Source organism: Sus scrofa, chromosome 15 (genome assembly GCF_054392235.1).
Source record: "Sus scrofa isolate SSC_HxYL_T2T_F1_AM1 chromosome 15, Sscrofa_HxYL_maternal_Yorkshire_Landrace_v2.0, whole genome shotgun sequence".
In the NCBI taxonomy this organism is placed as follows: domain Eukaryota; kingdom Metazoa; phylum Chordata; class Mammalia; order Artiodactyla; family Suidae; genus Sus; species Sus scrofa.
In genome coordinates, this window is record NC_139397.1 from 143,014,898 (window position 1) to 143,036,557 (window position 21,660).

The 21,660-nt window shown below is 42.9% G+C and overlaps 1 protein-coding gene across 2 annotated transcripts in view; it reads left to right on the forward strand.

The window, feature by feature from the left end:
- Positions 1-21,660, forward strand: part of COL4A3 (collagen type IV alpha 3 chain) — a 151,591-nt gene that overhangs the window by 67,168 nt on the left and 62,763 nt on the right. The window contains exons 2-13 of one of the 2 annotated variants that reach the window (XM_021075272.2): positions 4,409-4,465; positions 5,247-5,336; positions 8,764-8,808; positions 9,902-9,946; positions 10,912-10,974; positions 12,541-12,594; positions 14,361-14,387; positions 15,219-15,296; positions 17,552-17,614; positions 17,740-17,775; positions 19,608-19,649; positions 19,878-19,955. In XM_021075272.2, the coding sequence (XP_020930931.2) occupies positions 4,409-4,465; positions 5,247-5,336; positions 8,764-8,808; positions 9,902-9,946; positions 10,912-10,974; positions 12,541-12,594; positions 14,361-14,387; positions 15,219-15,296; positions 17,552-17,614; positions 17,740-17,775; positions 19,608-19,649; positions 19,878-19,955 (678 nt within the window). Of the gene's footprint in view, positions 1-4,408; positions 4,466-5,246; positions 5,337-8,763; positions 8,809-9,901; positions 9,947-10,911; positions 10,975-12,540; positions 12,595-14,360; positions 14,388-15,218; positions 15,297-17,551; positions 17,615-17,739; positions 17,776-19,607; positions 19,650-19,877; positions 19,956-21,660 lie in introns of those variants that run through there. The other variant, XM_085001319.1, reaches the window with a different exon arrangement.

A 21,660-nucleotide genomic window follows, 5' to 3' on the forward strand; every position in this document is an offset into this window, starting at 1 on the left:
GGTGAAAGAGAAAAAAAACCATTAAAAATGTTTCTTAAGAAATATCCATCATTATGCTTTCTAAATACTTAATAGCATTTGGCCAGTGACTTAGCATTTGAACAGTACTTAATGGGTTATATTCCATTAATATAATCATGATGTTTCAAAAGTGAGTCCAAAAACAAGTGGATCAAATGCAACAAAAACAAAAATATGACCACTGTTGTCTTTAGGTCAAATAATCTATTTGAATTATTAAATTATTACAACAGGGAGTTCCCTTGTGGTGCAGCAGATTAAGGATCTGGCATTGTCACTGCAGCAGTTCAAGTTCAATCCTGGGCCCAGGAACTTCCACATGCCACAGCCATGGCCTAAATAAATAAATAAATAAAACAGATTTGCAAAGTTAAAATTTTATTTCAAGAAAAATAGCACAATTAAGAGAAGTAGGGTTGGAGGCGGGGGTACCACCATCACCATCCAAAAACAGGGGTTGGGGTGGGGGTACCACCATCACCCATCCAAAAACAGTGCAGCACCTTATTTCACATGGCTCTGCGCTGGTCTATGCAGCTCTTGCTTCTGGAGCAGCAGCTGAACATCTGCCAGGAGCTGCCCTGACTATAACTCTGAGTTTATTCAATCAGGGGAGCATCCACCTGTCAGCAAAATCCTCACATCCTCTGATGTCCTCGTCAATCCGATTGTGCAGATATAAAGGCAGACCACACCGTGCCAATTTCACTGAAAATTACAGTTGGAACAATTTTTGGAGTAGTTCTGCTCACCTGGGCACAGAAACACAGCCCTCGACCTTGTTCTGGAGTCTTGCCCATAGGGCTGACCACCTGTGCGTGGATGACATGCCGGATGCGTCGGTAACACAGCAGACTCTCTCTCAATGACTTCCTCTGACTCACAGTAATGGACCAGAACTCTGCATACCTCCTGTCCAACAGACTGGTTGACCCCACTGCCCACTGCCCCCTTGGCAATCCATAGGCTTTCCTACAACCCACCGACATGTGCTCCATGGTGGAGTTTTAGAATTGCCAAGAGTTTTAGATTCTGCCAGGTGTACTTATTATTGTAATAAAGTAATCTAATTAAATACGAAATAACAAATGCATAAAAAGATGTTTCTATGCAAACTAGGTTGGAAGATTTGATAAGGTAAAATTGATAGAAAACTGCTACTCAATTAAGTGTGGTTGAGAAAACACTGAAGTTAGAGGCAAACAGGGATTTGTATCCAGAAGGACCTTAGACTCAGATTGCTCCACAAGCATCTTTCAGCAACTGACCTGTTTCGAAGAAACCCAAACTGGAAATGGTGGCGGTGTGTTATGGGTGTGACTTGGCAAGAATGATGCCATAGCCTCTAAAGAGCAGACCCATTCCCAAAGAAAAGACCTGTGGCCTGTTTCACAAGATTGAAGAATTGGTGTGCATTTATATCTTTTAAGTTAAAAGGAAATGCCTAGGGAGTTCCCATTGTAGCTCAGTGGGTTATGAACCAGACTAGCATCCATGAGGACACACGTTTGATCCCTGGCCTTGCTCAGTGGGTTAAGGATCTGGCGTTGCAGTGAGCTGCGGTGCAGGTCACAGACAAGGCTTGGATCCTGCGTGACTGTGGCTGTGGTATAGGCTAGCAGCTGCACCTCTGATTCAGACCCCTAACCTGGGAACCTCCATATGTAGCATGTGGGGCCCTAAAATGACAAAAAAAAAAAAAAAATTTAAAAGATTCCCAGAGTTCCATTGTGGCACAGCAGGTGTAGGGTCCGGCATTGTCACTGCAGCAGCTCAGGTTGCTGCTTGCTGTGGCAAGGGTTTGATCCCTGGCCCGGGAACTTCTATGTGCTGTGGGCGTGGCCAAAAATCTTTGAAAGTTTGCTGAAAGTAAATAGTGACTGTAAGTTTTACTCCGAGAAATAAAATTAAGATGGCCTCTATATACCTCCTTAGGAGTTAGAGGATTGCCCATTTGCCTTCTCCTGCCTGGGGTAGAGATGCTCAGAATGCAGGTGTTGTGTGATGTCGGGGAGGCAGAAGAATCAGAGATGCTCGTGGTCCATGTGAAATGATGGCCATCACTGTTGTGTAACCTTGAGCACCAAGTCCTTCTTGGCCCCAATATCTGGTCCCTGTGGATGTAGGACCCAGATCTTCCTTTCTGAGTCCCTGCTGACTCCTCCAGACACTGTGGGAACAGCATGCTCATCCATTCACTCCTGGGACCAACTATCATCAATCAGGTCCTTATGCTCCAGGTTCTAAATCCAGGGGAAATCTTGTCTCCAGGCAGCTTTTGCTTTCAGCCCTGTGATGAAAGCATCCCTAAGATGTGGGGCACACAAGCCAGAATCTTTCTTGGAATGAGAGGAAAAAAGGCATCACACACAAAAAGCAGACATATAAACTAGTGTCTCAAACGGCCCAGTGTTAAGAAATATTTAGCGAATTCGCTCTACCCTACGAAAGGGCATTTTATTATTAATAATTATTATTATTGTTTTTTGCTATCGTTTTAGGGCCAAACCTTCGGCATATGGAAGTTTCCAGGCTAGAGGTATGAGTCGGAGCTGCAGTACCAGCCTACACCACAGCCGCCACAACAATGCCAGACCCGAGCCGCATCTGTGACGTACACCTCAGCTCACGGCAACACTGGATCCTTAACCCACTGAGCAAGGCCAGGGATCACACCTGCATCCTCATGGATACTAGGCAGGTTCATTATTGCTGAGCCACAATGGGAGCTCCAAAATGGACATTCTAGATGTTGGCTTAGATTGGTAAATCAGAATCACCCAGGGAGCCTATTACAGATGACTGAGATCAACCACAGGGTTATTAATTCAGTGAGTCTGGGGTGAGGCCAAGAATCTGCATTTCGGTCAAGTTTCCAGGTGGTACTGATGTTGCTGGTCTGGAAACCCACACTTTGAGAACTACTGTTTTGGTAGATATTAGCATACTTACATTAGTATACTAGAGTTAGTAATATTTAGAATACTTAAATATATGATTGAAATGAACACTGAGGTTTAAAAACCTAGAAAATCAAAATTAAAATATTAAGGTAGGAGTTCCCTGGTGGCCCAGTGGATAAGGATTCAGTGTTGTCACTGCTATGCTTGGGTTCAGTCCCTGGCCCAGAAACTTTCACACATCTTGAGTGCAGCCAAAATCATCATCATCATCAGAACAATAAAATAATTCAGCTAGACATGACGTAATGGCCCCAAGCATCAGGGAGGAAAAGTGGGAAAATTTAGTCTTCCAAAAAATTGCCAAGTAGTCAACCCTTTGGGAAAATACTGAATTTCTTTCAATTAAATACTTTCCATTCCTATAAATCGTGGTGGGTAAAGTGGCGAAGATCAATGATGAGTCCATGAGAATTACTGGGCTCCCCTTTCTTGAATGACAGTATAGCCTACTGCCCTCAGCTTTATATTTTCAATTAAAGACATTTCTGTTTGTGTATTTTTATTTTCACTGCACACACAGGGTCCCCGCTTTGGGAACATTTGAAGCAATTTCTTTTTATTTTTCCTATCAGCCAGCACGTCTCCTAGCTTTGCCCTGCCTGAGCTGTCAATTAGTATCTTTTTCCTGGGGAAAATAAACTTTCAGTTAATATCAGCCCCCCCCCAAAAAAGATAAATATATATAATTATAGAATATGTGTAAAAAAAATTTTTAATCTACCATTTAAAACTATTTCTCTATTCCTCTGCTGGCAGAGAGGAATTTAAAAATTGACCTTCATTAGAGCTGGCACGTGCATAGGTGTGAAAGCTGGGGTTGTAAGTGTGTCAAAGCAACTAGTTAGATGGGTAAGAATTATCAAGTTCACGGCTAAATTTTTGGTTTTGTTTTTTAATGAGAAAGAACATTTTGATATTTGCATCCAGGAATTAGTTTCTCTTTAAAAAGCATACTGGGTTCTGATCATCTTTTCTTAGTCTTGAACGTTATTTCAGGAAAAGAAAACCTTAGAATTCCCTCTAGAAGATATCACCAATTAATATACACAAATGATATGTGTTCATTTTGTTGAACCTAAAAAATCTTCAAATATTAGACTACTTTCTACTTAACAACAATAGCAATTCATATGGTTCGACTATATATTGTTCTGCAAAAAAGAGAGCTGACTTGGCCTTTTCCATAAATAAATTACTTGAAATTCCTAAACACAATAAAAATGATGTACATGCATCTGACAGTTCTCCTAAATGCATCTCCCTTTTCTACTCTATTTCTATTAATAAATTGCTACCGTGTCACAGGCTTCCTGATAAATAGTGTTCGATGCTCAAAGAACAGAAAAATACGTTTGCTTTTGTTCTGTCAGTTGGGATTTATTAAGCCGTTTTTAAACAAAACCCTTCTCTTTCCCTCTTCCTAGGGCTGTGTCTGCAGAGACAAAGGCCAGTGCTTCTGTGATGGGGCCAAAGGAGAGAAGGTAAAAACAAAACCTTCATTCTGCTTCTTTCCTCCATAGAGCTCATTAAGGAATTCACGCTCTTTCATTAGCCGCAGAGTGATCAGCAGTATGATATTCCATTCCCCAAATCCAATTTTAAAGTAATTGTACGCAAACATTATCCAGGATTGGTGGGAAAAGGCTTTGGAGGGAGGCTTCAGATAACTTGTGTAAATGCCAGCAGTTACTGTAACTCTCTTGATCTGTACGGAAAGAAGTAGCAAGTTAAAGACAAAGAAAGTTTATAAGAATGCTTCCATACGTATCCCCTATTTCCATTGTTGCTCAACTCAAAAGAACAACTGAAAACGCTCCCTTGGACACCAACGCGGAAACCCGCAGGTTTTGTCCGCAGCGTCGGTGTACGGGCGCCCCCTGGTGGAAGAATCTTGCGGCCGCGCTCTAGCTGAGGGGAAGTAGCTCCATTGCAAATTCAAGTAAAAAAATGAGTGCCGTGAAATCTCATTAATTCGCTCCATTAACTTTCAATTTGTGATAATTAAGACAGAGGCAGAACTAAAGTTTTTCCTTTGTTGACAAAACCCTTTTCTCGGATACGCTAATGAATTGCTTAACTATATTGAAAAGTGACTGCTTAAAAAATCTTTTTGCTTAAAACTATTTTTAAAAGAACATATTGTAAACTCTTTAGAGAAAATAACTTCTGTATAATTTATATGCTCATTATAATAGTAGTTATTGTTATGTTTATTTTAAAGTGCTGTTCTGGGTGCTTATTGTTGTGTTTTGGTTTTAACAGGGGGAGAAAGGCTTTCCAGGACCCCCGGGTCCTCCTGGCCAGAAGGGATTCCCAGGTCCGGAAGGCCTGCCTGGACCACAGGGACCCAAGGTATGTCAGCCTTGAGTTTGGAAAATCCCCAGTCCATCTAACCTTTGTGCCCACCCCCAGAGTGGCTGACAACCTGCAGAAAATTCCCCATCTCAGCCAACTGATGGACGCCATGGCAAATTCCTGCTCCAGTCCTAGCTGGACCCTCCAAACTTCATCTTACGACAGGACAAATTGGTTCACTGGTTCACTGATTCATATGATTGTCATTATCTTCAAGTCCACTGCTCAACCTCCTCCCCCTCTTCCACCTGCAGTCTCCACTTCTGCCTCGGCCCCTCCTTTCTTTTGTCCCACATGAAAGGATGAATTTTTGGTGCCTTCCATTTATGACCTACCCCTCTACCTGTATCATCACCAAGATTCCCACTAGAACCATGTTCCATAGGTGTATCCTCTCTTTCAGACATTCTAACGATCTTTTTGATGTCAGCTTTTCTCTTTCAGTCCTTAAGCATGCAGATACTCCCCACACCAATATAAAACTTCCTCTAGCTCTTTCAGGTCCTGTAGCCAAAGCATTTCCCTCCTTCCCCTGGCTTTCCTACCTCAGGCAAGCTTCTTTAAAAAGAATAGGAGTTCCTGTTGTGGCTCAGCAGGTCGAGAACCCGAATAGTATCCACGAGGATGTGGGTTCAATCAGTGGCCTCGCTCAGTGGGTTAAGAATCCAGTGCTGCTGCAGTGTAGGCTGCAGATGCAGCTCAGATCCCGGGTTGCCATGGCTGTGGCATAAGCGGCAGCTCCCATCGACCCCCAGCATGGGAACTTCCATAAGACACAGGTGCAGCCCTAAAAACAACAACAACAACACACAAAAAACTAACCATGCTGGCTGTGGTTCATCTCCTATTCACTCCTGAGCTTGTGACAGTTTGCCTTCTGCTCCCTGCCCTGAAAACCCATGACCTCCATATCACCCCTGTCTTCCAAATGCCCGATGCAGAAAGATACACTGTGTCTGCTTCTGACCTGGAGGGCTGCTTTGCTTCAAACTGGATCATTCTCTTCTCCTTGAAACACATCCTTGTTTCGGAACCCTGTCTTTCTTGGATTTTTCTTTTCTAACAACCTCCTTTTCGTGAGTAACTCTTTCCCAACTTGTCCCCTAAACATCGGGCATCCTAAGGTTCTAACCAGAGTCTATGGCCCTTCACACTCATCACACATTTTTATCCTAAAGTCTGTGATACAACAAAGGGCTTTGTTTAAATAAATGCCCTAGAGGATTTGCTAAATAACTGCATAACCACTAGATTTGCTGATGGCTCTTTCCTTCTGTGGACTTAAGCCTGGGCTCTCACGCACCCACCCGGTCACTCCCCTGACGGCTGGCTTCCAGGACACTGAACTAACTAATAAGTTATGAAAGGTAATTATCATTGAGTCCCCCACAGGGTCTTTTTGAATTTCATAAGTAATGTTTAGACTATTTTAGGCAACATTTTCTGTGACTGTGTTCTGAGTCTGGCTTTGGGACATTTATTCTTGACTTTCTCATTTACTTCCCCACACTGATCAAATCAGTTGTGACTGTAGTTAAACTACTATCTTCTCCATTTTAGGGATTAGGAAACTGACAGCCAGAGCCCTTAAGTAATGTGTCCCAGGTTACCTAGCTAATTGGTAGCAAAATCAGAGTTCAATTTTGCTTTTATATGATGCCAGAATCAAACTCCTGTAACCAAAGACACTAAACCCACACCTGTGGTTTATAAGCAAAAATGCAAAAGCTTGGTTTTTTTTTCCCCAGAAATTCTGCCACTTGATTGTGTTCATGTCTACATTCTGTTTTTCTATTTCTCCTTCTTCTGTTGGTCATTTGAAAAAGTCATTCAGATTCTGGATATTAAGTGTCCACTGCTTTCCTTCAGGGCGTGGCCTCAGATTTCCCTCCATAGAATAAATTTGTCATTTCAGCCCTGGGCTTCAGATCAGCCTACTGCCAGCTCCTTCCTTATTGTTTTATTCTCTGCAGCCCACGCTTTGTTTCTCCTCTGCTGGATTCCTTAGCATTTCCTTAGAGAAGCTAACAAAACATTAAAACTATCGTTATAAGCACTTGGTGTTTAGTACAGGCTGCATAGTGCGCAGGTATTCAGTAAAGTTCCTCCAGAAAACTCTGTCGTGTTGTCATGAGTTCATATATTAAAGTATGGCTTATCGATGTGCCGCAAATGATAATTTGATCAAAGCAGACAATTAGAGGATATTATAGCCCAACCAAAAGATTTTTTCAGGACATAAATGTCTTAATTTGCAATATGTGCTGCATGAGAAAATCTCTAATGGGGCAGTAAAACCTGCAAGTCACTCTTGCGCCTTCTGCAGATGACAAACAGCAGCCTGCAAAGGTCCCTCAGCCAGGAATTGCACCTCAGACAGGAAAGGCTGACTTTGGCCTTGACCGTCTGATCTCTAGAAGACTCTGTAACATCCCCTTCCTCAGATAATCAGAAAAACTGAAACATACTGAAACTCTCAGGAGTGACGTGAAAGATTTTTGGACCACGAAACTTTTACACCAAGTGGCCTCCTTCAAACAGTTTTGTTTTGGAGTTCCCGTTGTGGCGCAGGGGTTAACGAATCTGACTAGGAACCATGAGGTTGCAAGTTCGATCCCTGGCCTTGCTCAGTGGGTTAAGGATCCGGCGTTGCCGTGAGCTGTGGTGTAGGTCGTAACGCGGCTCAGATCCCGTGTTGCTGTAGCTCTGGCGCAGGCTGGTGGCTACGGCTCTGATTAGACCCCTAGCTTGGGAACCTCCATATGCTGCAGGAGCAGCCCTAGAAAAGGCAAAAAGACCTCCCCCCCGCAAAAAAAAAGTTTTGTTTTGGACTATTCTCTAAGAAACAGGCCCTCCTGTGTGCTCAAGGCAAGTCTATCTCTGGTTGGAGCAGTCCTTCTTGCTATTTATTTATTTGTGGCTGGCAGGCACATTTGGTTCATAAAGTGTGTCTCCTGCACAGAAATACTGGCTGCCATTCTCATCCACCCTGCTAACTGTGTCATTCATCCTTATCAGCCCTCAGCAGCTGTCTGGCTAATGTGGGGCTTTTCCAGAGGCACTTCTCAGACACTAATGTGAATAGAATCAGCATCAAATCTCGTTGAGATGCAAATTCTGAATCAATAGTTCTGGGAGGTGGGGGAGACCCCCCTTGAGGCTGCCTTTCTAACAAGCTCCCAAACGACACTGCTGTTGGACCCCCACTTCGAGGAGCAAGGGTATATGAATGGATTTTTGTTTGTCCTTTCTGATAAATACTATAGCGCCAATGAAACAAGCAAGCAATTGAACCGTGCTAACAATGAAATAATCGCCCAAGCAAAACTGGCGTGTGAATAAAACTGGGACCTTTAATTTATGGGCTTATTCGTGCCAAATAATTGTCACAGGGCTTACCTTTTGTTTTTTCATTTGGACCTAGGGCTCTCCAGGACCTCCAGGACTCCCTGGTCCCAAAGGCATAAGGGTTAGTAGTGCAACCAGTCCCTGCTGATTGTTCGCTGAAAATGCTTTTTTTGAAAAGGATTCTGCCCTGGAAAAGTGATACAGATGTCGCAAAGGAGTACGTTGTATATCATACATTTCTATCAATGAAGTTCAAGGACAGGTAAAACTAGTCCATCATGGTAGAAGTCAAAATAGTGGTTATGATGTTGGGGGTAGGTATGAATTGACCAGGAAAGGGAGTGATGGAGAGATTCTGTGTCAGGATGCAGAATTTCCAATAGGTGATGTGATTGTACATAAGTGTTCTTCAACCTGTTTGTGGGAGATTGGAGCTCTTTTACTATATGCAAATCATACCTTAAAAATATGTTTAAAAGAGCCCAAAACAATCTTGAGCATTTTTTGTTTGTTTGTTTTGCTTTTTAGGGCTGCATCCATGGCACATGGAGGTTCTCGGGGTAGGGGTATGAATCGGAGCTGTAGCTACCTACCCCAGAGCCACAGCAACACCAGATCCGAGCCACGTCTGTGATCTACACCACAGCTCATGGCAATGGCGGATCCTTAACCCACTGAAGGAGGGCAGGGATCGAACCCGCAACCTCATGGTTCCTAGTCAGATTTGTTTCTGCTGCGCCACGACGGGAACTCCTTAAACATTTATTTTTAAGAGTTATGTAAGTGTAGGAGTTCATGTTATGGCTCAGCAGGTTAAGAACCCAACGTAGTGTCCGTGAGGATTGGGATTAGATCCCTGGCCTTGCTCAGTGGGTTAAGGATCCAGTGTTGCCACAAGCTTTGGTGTAGTTCACAGATGTGGCTCTGATCTGGTGTTGCTGTGGCTGTGATGTAGGTCGGCAGCTGTGGCTCCAGTTCTACTGGAAACTTCCATATGCTGCAGGTGTGGCTGTAAAAAAAAATATATATATATACAAATGTAAAATTTACAAAAGTTTGTTGTGACTTTTTCTGTTTTTCCAATAATTTTTAGCCATTCCCAATTATAGTTACGGGGTGGGGTTATTGGAATGGTAAATCACTTTTTTAATTTATAGGTTGAACATTTTTAAAGAGTTTTTTCTTTCCACTCTTCCCCTTTTCTATGTCTTTAGGGAATAACTGGATTACCAGGATTCTCAGGTCCTCCCGGACTTCCAGTAAGTAAGGCAAAAAAAATGTGTAAGTGGAATAAGAAGTAAGCTCATTTTAATAAAGCTGTTAAGCAGTAGCACAAGAAAATGGGTGCTGATAGATTTACTACTGATGTGTGATGAAACTGTCAGAGGAGAATCACATAGTGTAATAGAGTGTGGATGTATAGGATGTGCAAGTCAAATTGTATTTCCTAAAATACAAGCACAATAGATGGAATAGGTTGGGATAAGATGGAATGTGATGGGATGGGAAGGGATGGGATAAACTAGACTAGACTAGACTAGGAGTTCCCATCGTGGTGCAGTAGAAACAAATCCGACTAGGAGCCCTGAGGTTGTGGGTTCAATCCCTGGCCTCGCTCAGTGGGTTAAGGATCCAGTGTTGCCGCGAGCTGTGGGGTAGGTCACAGATGCGGCTCAGGTCTTGAGTTGCTGTGGCTGCGACATAAGCCGGCAGCTGTAGCTCCAATTTGACCCCTAGCCTGGGAACCTCCATATGCCACAATTGCAGCCCTGAAAAGACAAAAGAAGACCAAAAAAAAAAAAAAAAAAAAAAAAAAAAAGAATAGAATAGAATAGAAAAGATGAAATCTCCTTAATAGCCAGGATAATAAAATAATAAAATTGTTACCTCCGTGCACTCTTCCCTATTCCCTTTTCTTTCCTTTCCCCTAGGGTAACACGGCAGGTTAACAGACTCATTTTATATAGGAAAGCCTTTTTTTTTTTTAACCTAAAATAGCTGTATCTCACTTGATAAATTTTGGTTTTAATTAGCCCATTTTATTTGCTGCGTTTTTTTTAATTATTATCTAAAATAACTCATTGACTACTTAACCATTTAAATAACCATTTATATTTAAATAACTATTTAAATTAGCCTGTCTTTCCCCTCGCCCTGCGTTCTTCACTCCTTCCACGTAGGCCTGGGGCCTGATGGTGTCTCCTTTTTTTGCTCTGTTTCTTAGGGCATCCCAGGCCATCCGGGACCTTACGGACTTGCTGGTTTGCCAGGATGCAATGGCTCTAAGGTATGTACATCTCACATAGAAGATGCTTTGCTAAAGGCAAAGTAGCAACGGGAAGGACTAGGCTTTCCTTGAAACATTCTTTTAGCCAGAACCAATGGTATATGTCTTCAGGGCAGAAATCTGTCGGTTTTCTTCTTCCTTTTTTCTTTATTTTCTTCTAGTTTTATTGACATATAATTGACATACAGCAATACAGAAGTTCAAAGTGTACAGCATAAGGATTTGACTTATCTGTGTCGTGTAATGATTATCACAATAAGTTTAGCAAACCCCCATCATCTTATACAGACACAAAATTAAAGAAGGAAAAAAAAAACCACTTGTGTGTGATGAGAACTCTTAGGATTTACTCTCTTAACTTTTATATGTAACATTCAGCCCGTGTTAAATTATATTTATCATGTTGCACATTCCTTCCCTAGTACTTATTTATCTTATTACCAGAAGTCTCTAGTTCCTTTGGGCTGCCTGCATCCAATTCCCCTGACTCCCACCCACCTTGCTTTCTGATTGTCTTTTCCAGAAGTTGTCCCATGTTCACCCACAAAAACATAACCGGGGGCTCAAATGCTTATTTTCTTCTGAGGTCGTGAGTGTATACAGATCAGAAACTAAAGCTTGAGGAAGTTCCCACGGTGGCTCGTCAGTAATGGGCCCAACTAGTATCCATGAGGTTAAGGGTTTGATTCCCGGCCTCACTCTGTGGATCAGGGATCCAGCATTGATTGCTGTGAGCTGTGGTGTAGGTTGCAGACTCGGCTCAGATCTTTTTTTTTTTTTTTTTTTTTTTTTTTTGTCTTTTTGCCTTTTCTAGGGCCACTTCCCATGGCATATGGAGGTTCCCAGGCTAGGGGTCTAATCAGAGCTGTAGCCACCGGCCTACGCCAGAGCCACAGCAACACAGGATCCGAGCCACATCTGCAACATACACCACAGCTCACGGCAACGCCGGATCTTTAACCCACTGAGCAAGCGCAGGGACTGAACCCGCAACCTCATGGTTCCTAGTCGGATTCATTAACCACTGCGCCACGACGGGAACTCCCTCGGCTCAGATCTCGAGTTGCTGTGGCCGTGGTGTAGGCCAGCAGCTGTAGCTCCAATTAGACCCTTAGCCTGTGAACTTCCATATGCCACACGTGCAGCCCTAAAAAGAAAAAAAGAAAAAGAAACTAAAGCTTGAAATGGAAAACTGGTCTTTGGAAAAGAATGACTGAGCTTTTCGATATTTCATTGATCTGTTTCCTGCATTTCCCTTCTCTCTGGAATGGTAGCCATGCAAGGACTAATTACCAAAGTTTCAAGGAAGCAGCAATTTAAAAGTTCTTGGCACAATTAGACTTTTGCCATGTATGCATAATTTGAGAAGCAGTGGGTGCTAATCTTGTTTTCAATTAAGATAATGGTTTTCTGATCTTCAGCCTCACGACCCAGTAGCCATAAGGAATTTGGGTTCCTTTGACCAGATTTACCACTGCAGGGCTGGAGATGAGAAAACAAGGAAAATACCTCAATGGGCTATTCTAGAACAACTAAACAGAATGATAAGCTTTGTCTGTCTTCCAGGGTGAGCAAGGGTTTCCAGGACTTCCAGGAACACCAGGCCACCCAGGGATCCCGGTAGGTTTATATCTCTAACTCCTCATCAAAGACATATATGCAGTTATAAGGAGTTTCCTTTGGAATGACCAGGTACAGCAATCTGCCATGACCTTGAAGAAGTTCACGGTCGCCAACAGTAGACAATTGACGACGAAGACATGAATGAATAAATGCACTGAGGTTTGCACTTTGAGACTTGGTTGTGCTTGTAAGACACGGAAGTGAAGACATGAAATGATCGGGGGAGACACGTGGGTGACTGTGACTCAAGGAGTGGGAGGGTGGAGAAAGGGGCCTTCAACCTGGGACTTAGCTCCATCCACGTCGAGGAGAACGGAATGTGTCAGTTAAGGAGAATAAGTCTACAAAGGAGGAAGGGCCCTAGCGGTAGAAGCAAACCAGGAGGAGTTATTCTGGAAGCCCAGGAAAGACATCGTTAAATAATGAAAATGCAGCTGAGTACATCTGTCCATCTCCTGGGCCTCGTTGGATGATTCCTGAATCCAGCAGCATCCCATCTGCATCCAGCCATAGATTAGAAAGGTTTTTAAAGGCAGAGAGGGAATGGAAACCATGACGGTATTAGCAAAGAATGCATTGTTTTATTCGCAAAGAAGGTCTTCTCTTAGGCGAAGTTGCCTCCTAAGGGGAACCGAAGGGGCTGTTGGGTGGAATATCTTATTAGTGCTGACCAGACATTTCCAGGTTAGCTGGTCAAAGGTCACATTCCTGGGGCAGGTGGAAAGTGTAGTTTGGGAGTTCCCGTCGTGGCACAGTGGTTAACGAATCTGACTAGGAACCATGAGGTTTCTGGGTTTGATCCCTGGCCTTGCTCAGTGGGTTAAGGATCCAGTATTGCCGTGAGCTGTGGTGTAGGTCGCAGACGCGGCTCAGATCCTGTGTTGCTGTGGCTCTGGCATAGGCTGGCAGCTACAGCTCCGATTCGACCCCTAGCCTGGGAACCTCCATATGCCGAGGGAGCGGCCCAAGAAATGGCAAAAAGACAAAAAAAAAGAAAAAAAAAAGAAAAAGAAAAAAAAGAAAGTGTAGCTTGGTTAGATATTAAGTCTAAGTCTTGGTTTCCTTCTGAGGGCCTACCATGAGTGACTCCATTTTGGACTATTGTCTCCCTTTTTTTTCTTTTTTAAAATTTTGTTCGTTTTTGTCTTTTGAGGGCCACACCCTTGGCACATGGAAGTTCCCAAGCTAAGGATCAAATTGGAGTTGCAGCTGCCGGTCTATGCCATAGCCACAGCAACATGGGATCTGAACCGTGTCTGTAACCTACACCACAGCTCATGGCAACGCTGGATCCTTATCCCACTACGTAAAGCCAGGGATTGAACCCACGTCCTCATTCATGGATACCAGTCGGGTTTGTTACCACTGAGCCATAACAGGACCTCCTGTGGCCTCCTTTTTGATTTTTAGTAAAGGGCAGTGGCAGACAGCTGCCTAGTGGTGTTAAGAAGTCCAGTAAAACAAGAACTAGTGTTTTGCCATTGATTTCGGTAACATCAAAGCCAGACTTTTGCATGACAGATAGAAGCAGGAAGTCTGGGGAATAAGTGGGAGATGAAGGAAGTAGGTAATTTGTAGATGATCTGAAGGCTGGATAAAGGCAGTATTGGGCGGATGCATTTAGGGGAACACTTTGTTTAAATGAGAAAATTTGAACACGTTTAAAAGTCAGTGGTAGGTACACAGCAGGGAGAGAACAGCAAAGCAGGGAGGTAGCATATTTGATTTGCCTCTAACTGTTAATGTGCCACTCTTTTCTCTAGGGTGCCGTGGGTTTGAAAGGAGAAAAGGTAAGTTATTTGTGGCAGGTTATTGTTGAACAGTCTCTAATTGCATATATGAAAGGGACTTTTATTAAATCACAAGATGTAAAGAAGTACAAATCAGGTTTCGTAACTAATTCAAAAACCGCAATAATTAGGACATATTTATTCCTATTGAACAACTTCTTCTCATCATAAATATGTCTTAAGGAATATAAGCTTTCTATCCTCCTGTAGGAAAATAAGATGTGGGAAAAGAGAATTTGACCTTATGCTCAAGGCTCCAGATTCTAGATCAGGAATTGACACTCACCGTGGTATCTTGGAAAATGGTTTTTCTTGTGTCTTTCTTCCCTCCACAGTAAATGGTCAGTTTTAGAAAATATGAGAATGCTTGGAAGGCTTCCAAATGGAATAACTAAATAAGCCTCGAGCATTACTCTAAGTATATATCCTGGAAAGCACTTTATCCTTGAAGCAGGATGACCTTGAATAACCATTTAAAGGAGGTTTGGGAGTTCCCGTTGTGGCTTAGTGGTGAACGAATCCAACTAGGAACCACGAGGTCTCAGGTTCGATCCTTGGCCTTGCTCAGGGGGTTAAGGATCCGGCGTTGCCATGAGCTGTGGTGTAGGTCACAGATGCAGCTCAGATCCCGTGTTGCTGTGGCTCTGGCGTAGGCTGGTGGCTACAGCTCCGATTTGACCCCCTAGCCTGGGAACCTCCATATGCCGCGGGAAGCAGCGCTAGAAAAGGCAAAGAGACAAAAAAAGACAAAAAAATAAAAATTTAAAAAAAAAAGAGGGGGTTTTGAAGGTATAGCCTTGTTTATGTTTGATGAGTATCTTTGCTTTCAAGGGCACTCCTGCTGCAGGAGAAGGCGTCGACCTTGATGGAAAAGGTGACCCTGGAGTGCCAGGAGCTCCGGGATTCCAGGTACAGCACTTCCGAGAAGATACTTATCATTATCAGTCTGTGTCCCTCTCCATCCATCTTTTTTTCTTCTTCTTGCCCTCTCACTCTCCCCTTCCCCCTGAACCCCTTTCTTACTCTCTTAAGCCTTTTGCACAGACATTCGTATTTCTTCTATTTACCTCATTTTATTCTAAAACATCTACTTCATTATAAGAAACCACATTAAACTCATATAAAGAGATGCTTTTACACCCATATTTTTTAATCTCTTCTTAAATCTCAGTCATCGAAGCTTTCTTAAATATGAGGAGGTGTCTTCCAGGCATGGTTATGTGTCACTTCCTCTGTATTTGTTGAAACCCAAGATAGGTTTATATCACACATGGAACTCAAGCTAAAACTATAATAGTAAATAATGGCTCCATGGTCAAGTGTGCGTGATAGTAACATTTTATTTGAATGCATCTTTCTCCTAAAGAATAGTTTGCTTTCTGATCGGTATGTATGCAGCCTGAGGGTGATCTGGAGTAGACACAAAGAAACAGCTGTCTGGAGGAGGGGGGCAGGCTGTGTGTGCTTTACTCTGTGATTCAAAAGGAACTTTCTGTAAACCTAAGTCACACGTACTGACTTGCAGGTTAATTAACCAGAACCATTTAATTTAATTCAGAAGTACATGTGGAAAGTCCTGGGCTGAGATTGGTATTTGCCTGAGTGAGTCAAAGAGTGTGAGTGAAGGTTGTTGAACATCTGGTTAGTGAGCCATTCCAGCTGATGGTGAGCTGCAAAGCTGAGGAAGGATGCGACTAGGAACCATTTGAGGCCAGATACAGAATATCATGGCTCTTGGCTTTTGGTTTAGGCAACATTTAAGGGGCCAGATGCTGAAGGCAAGGCATCCAGTAAGCGGAGATGGTGGTGATCTCAGACATGGGTGTATCATTTATTAACTATACACTGCAGGTGGGCCGTGTTCTACACTGTGCTACTGCTGAAGATGCAACAGGAGGACCTTTGGTCATACAAGAAATCCTTATTACCTGCCGATTAGGTACCAGGGCCTGTTTAGGCTCTGGGGATACCATGGTGCCCAAATCCCAAAAAAAAGAGTTTAACAAAAAAATCTCGGAGTTCCCTTCATGGCTCGGCAGTTAACAAACCTGATTAAGATCCATGAGGATATGGATTCGATCCCTGCCCTTGTTCAGTGGGTTAAGGATCCAGAGTTGTTGTGAGCCATGGTGTAGGTTGCAGACGCAGCTTGGATCCCAAGTTGCTGTGGCTGCAGCGTAAGCCAGCAGCTGCTGCTCCAATTCAACCTCTAGCCTGGAAACTTCCATATGCTGCAGGTGTGGCCCTAAAAAGCAAAAACAAAACAAAAACAAAAAACACAAAACTTCTCATGTTGCTTACATTCTAGAAGGAGGAAATATTTTTGTTTTGTTTTGTTTTTCTGTCTTTTTGCCATTTCTTGGGCCGCTGCCGCAGCATATGGAGGGTCCCAGGCTAGGGGTCTAATCGGAGCTGTAGCCACCGGCCTACGCCAGAGCCACAGCAATGCGGGATCTGAGCCGCATCTGTGACCTACACCACAGCTCACGGCAACACCGGATCCTTAACCCACTGAGCAAGGCCAGGGATCGAACTTGCAACCTCATGGTTCCTAGTCGGATCTGTTAACCACTGAGCCATGACGGGAACTCCAGAGGAACTATTTTTAAATGTACATTAGGAAGTGTATGTTGTGATAGGGAGGAATAAATGCCAGGGAGGAAAATAATGCAGAGTCAGGGGACAGGGAGTGTCAAGTTTGGAAGCCACAGGCCTGTGGCTTTAGATTGGATGGGCAGAAAGTCCCTCTGGAAAGGATAACATTTGTGTAAAGATAAGGAAACGGAGAGGAAGTGAGTCCTAGGGCTCTCCGGGGAAAGAGGATGCTAGGCAGAGGGGGAGCAGGTGGAAGGAAGCCCCCAGACGGAACCAGCGTGCTTGGCCAAAGAGAGGGAGAGAAGCACCCTTTCTAAAAACTTTAAAACCCTTGTAAAGTAAAGCAACTGCTTTGGTCATTCTTCTAGAAATGGTACGATGAGGATGGTCCTGGTAGCCTGTTAGGCGTGGAAACACATGTGACACGTGGCCTCTGTTGAAATGAACTGCAGCCATAAATAAGAACGATTATCCTCTGACTATTCCAATAGGTTAATGCATTTAACTCATGGACATTATCCTTCAGTGAGAAGTAAATTTAAACTTACTCTTATTCTCTTAATTTAAAGGGTTTGCCAGGCCTTCCAGGTTTCCCTGGACCCGTTGGTCCACCTGGTCCCCCAGGATTCTTTGTGAGTATGAAGCCATCATTGTTTTAGACATGGTAACTAGTAAAAGAACTACAGCTAAAAATTGTGAACAGACTTTTAGGTTTGGTGCCTTGCCTACTGTAATTTTAACTGATGGATTTTTCTAGGGCTTCCCGGGAGCCATGGGACCTCCAGGACCTAAGGTAGATTACAGTTCATATGTTGTACCCACCAGAACATCCTAACCAGTCAAAAAGCCAGACCTGATCTGATTCCACATGTGGGTACCTCTCCGGAACTCACAAAAAGGCCCAGCATGGGAGTGAGCATGGCTCACGGCTCTGCACCTCTTAACTCTCTTCTCTCTGAACTTCAGTAACTTGATATTTGATACGAAGAATCTTAATTCAATTATAAGAAGCACCTTATAATTGCCAGGAAAAGGGCAGGGATTCCCAGGGCATAGGTTTCCATTTCTGATAACCCTACTGATCACCCAACACTTTATCCTGTACTAAATCCCATCCTGTACTGTATTTTTGTACCAGGCTGCTTCCCAGACCCATCCGATCTTATGCTAGGCAATAAAGATGACTAGTCATGTACTTGTTAAGCATGTCTTTCTATTTAAAAGGCCCACCGTGAGCACCAGGGAAGGAAAAAACCTTTTTCCTCTGTGTTCTTGGGTTCAATGACTGGGTTAACAGGAGAAAGATTTATTTCATGTGCAGACCTCACAGACATGAAATAAAAACCCCAAAGAGGCAGTCAGGCCCCGAGGCTTGTATACCATTTTAACAAAGGGTGGTCAGTTTGTAGAGGAGTGATAAGATGAGGGAAAAGGGTTTTGAGCTTCTGGGGGCAGCAGAGTGTGGGCAGGTAAATATATGGGGGAACCAATGGAAGATGAGGGTTATTGCAGAAAGGGTTCGTTTGTGCAGGTTTAAGTTGGTTCTGTCTGCACTGATAAGAGTTGACTTCTTATTACAAGAAAGGGGAAAGGGTGACGCTTCACAAAGAGAAACTTAATGCCCTGTCTTAAGGCAGATAAGCAGAGAGAAAAGACCTTTTTCTGCATTTGCTTTTTCTCAGTTGCCTTCAGCTCAAAATAATCCTTCTGCCAGAGTGGTATGTTTTGGGGTGGCATAGTCTGATCCCTTTCATTTGTTTAAGGAAGAAAATGTTGAGCAAGGTTGAGCCCCACCAGGAACTTAGTACTAAACACCCAGGAATTAGTACTAAGTTAATATCTCTTACTTACTATCAGGTAGCCTTTGTGTGTAGGGTACTTCCCAAGTTGTGTTCATATTTATTATTTCACTGATAAGTGCACCACCCCCCCCCCCCCGCCATGAGATGAACAGGTCAAGTTAAGTGAATCATCAAATAGTCATTGGCAGAGCTGAGGTTTTAAAGTCTTTTGATTCCTCATATTGAACTTTTCTCTACAGTTGGTGACCTACTGGGGGAAAAATCTGCAAACTCAAGAACAAAAAAGCCAGGAGACACTTCGGTTGAAATGATAGATTGGCCATCATTAGAGACGAGAGACTGGTTACATTAGATTTCTCTCATGTCATTAACTTACTAGGGAAGTCAGGTGGCTTGAATTCTAGTCTTAGCTACTCTATTAAGATTTGAATTTCAGAATCTTGAAGTTCAGCTATGCATCCTTCTTATTGTTAAAACAAGAAAACCTGGGCATCAGGAAGTTATGTAACCAACCAGCAGAATCAAAACTAGCTAGTGGCTAAGCCGGAAAAATGTCCTCCTAGCTCAGTTCATTCACCCACCCCACCCCATCTCATGCCATCACTTGTGTTAAATGAACCCCATAAGCTTTCTGATTCAAGATCTCTACTTTTGAAAGAAACATATTGATACTCTATTACAAAAGAAATAGCTAAAATAACTTTCATGATACTAACATGACCATTCAAATGTTCTGTTACAAACACTGGAATTTTAATGGATTTAGACTGTACCTTCCTATTCATTAAAAAAAATAATAATTTGGTGTTGTCTTTTCTTACAGGGTCACATGGGTGATAACGTGATAGGACAGAAAGGAGAACGGGTAATTTAAACACCATGGTTTATTTATGGGAAAGCTGTTTTAAGTTCCTTAGCAAAAACTGTCCACATTTTCTTCACTTAACTCACACGGAAACAAAAGCACTTGCTACGAGTCAAGTTTCACTTGCTTTATCTTCTTCCATAAGGACCAAAGAAGACAAGTGGGTCTGTGAGGCACAGTGAAGGTGATGGTGTCTAGCTTTTTATTCCTGAGTGTATTTGTCTTTAGGGTGTGAAAGGATTAACGGGACCGCCTGGACCACCAGGGACAGTGATTGTGACACTCACCGGTCCAGATAACAGAACGGTAATCTTTCTATTTTATTTTTTATTATTAGGGTTGCGCCTTCCTGTGAATGGGATGAGGTCCTTGTGATTCCTTTCCTCTTTTTCTTTTTCTTTTTACGGCCACACCTGGGGCATATGGAGGTTCCCAGGCTAGGGGTCCAGCTGGGGCTGCAGCTGCAGGCCTGCACCACAGCCACAGCAACACGGGATCAGGGCCACATCTGTGACCTACGCCGCAGCTTGTGGCCACACTGGATCCTTAACCCACGAAGCGAGGCCAGGGGAGGATCCTGAATCCTCATGGACACTATGTCAGGTTCCTAATGGGCTGAGCCACAGCGGGAACTCCACCCCTTTCCTCTTGTATACATTCTGTCGCCTGGCCAAGCTCAGCCAGTCTGGGCCTCAGGATTTTATTCCTTCCCCATATTTCGCTCAAAAGCCTGGGATGGAGGAGATCCAAGACAGCAGCTTCCAAGGTTCTTGAAGGAAGAAACTAGGTCTAATGTTGCTCACCCTTCATCTCTGTCCCTTCTCTTTGTTCCCGATATAAGGTGGGTGTTCAGTGAGCATTTTTTTTATAATGATTTTTATTTTTTCCATTGTAGCTGGTTTACAGTGTTCTGTCAATTTTCTACTATATAGCGTGGTGACCCAGTCACACATACATGTATACATTCTTTTTCTCACATTATCACACTCCATCCTAAGTGACTAGAGATAGTGCCCAGTGCTCTACTGCAGGAGCTCATTGCTTATTCATTCCAAAGGCCATAGTTTGCATTTATTAACCCCAAATTCCCAGTCCATCCCCCTTGACAATCACAAGTCTGTTCTCCATGTCCAGGATTTTCTTTTCTGTGGAAAGTTTCATTTGTGCCAAATATGAGATTCCAGATATAAGTAATATCATGTAGTATTTGTCTTTCTCTTTCTGACTGACTTCATTTAGGATGAGAGTCTCTAGTTCCATCCTTGTTGCTGCAAATAGTAGTATTCTATTGTGTATATATACCACATCTTTTTTTATTTCTTTTTGTTTTGCTGTTTATTTTTTTTCTTTTTTTATCACATCTGTAGTTATATAATGATGATAACAATCCAATTTTACAAGATTTCCATCCCATAACCCAAGCACATCCCCTCACCCCCCAAACTGTCTCCTCTGGAGACCATAAGTTTTTCAATGTCTCTGAGTCTTAATCCATTCATCTGTCAGTGGACATTTGGGTTGTTTCCATGTCTTGGCTATTGTGAGTAGTGCTGCAATGAATATGAGGGTGCATGTGTCTTTTTCAAGGAAAGTTTTGTACAAATGTACGCCCAAGAGTGAGATTGCTGGGTCATATGGTAGTTCTATGTATGGGTTTCTAAGGTACCCAGTGAGCATTTTTGAATAAATGGTAATAAAATGAGTGTATGGGTCTGATCCGACTAGATAGTAATGACCTAAAGATATGGGTGGAGCATTACCATAATCAAATGGGACTTTTTAATTTTAATTTTTATTAGAATATAGTTGATTTACAGTGTTGTGTCAATTTCTGCTGTACAGCATGGTGACCCAGTCATATATATATATATATATATACACACATTCCTTTTCTCTGCTATCTTGCATCCCTGCCATTATAACCCAAAACGATGTGGCCTCCATCCCTCTCCAAGGAAACTCTGTTATTTTGACATTATTATTTGCTATTTCTTCCCACCGTGGGGTAGCT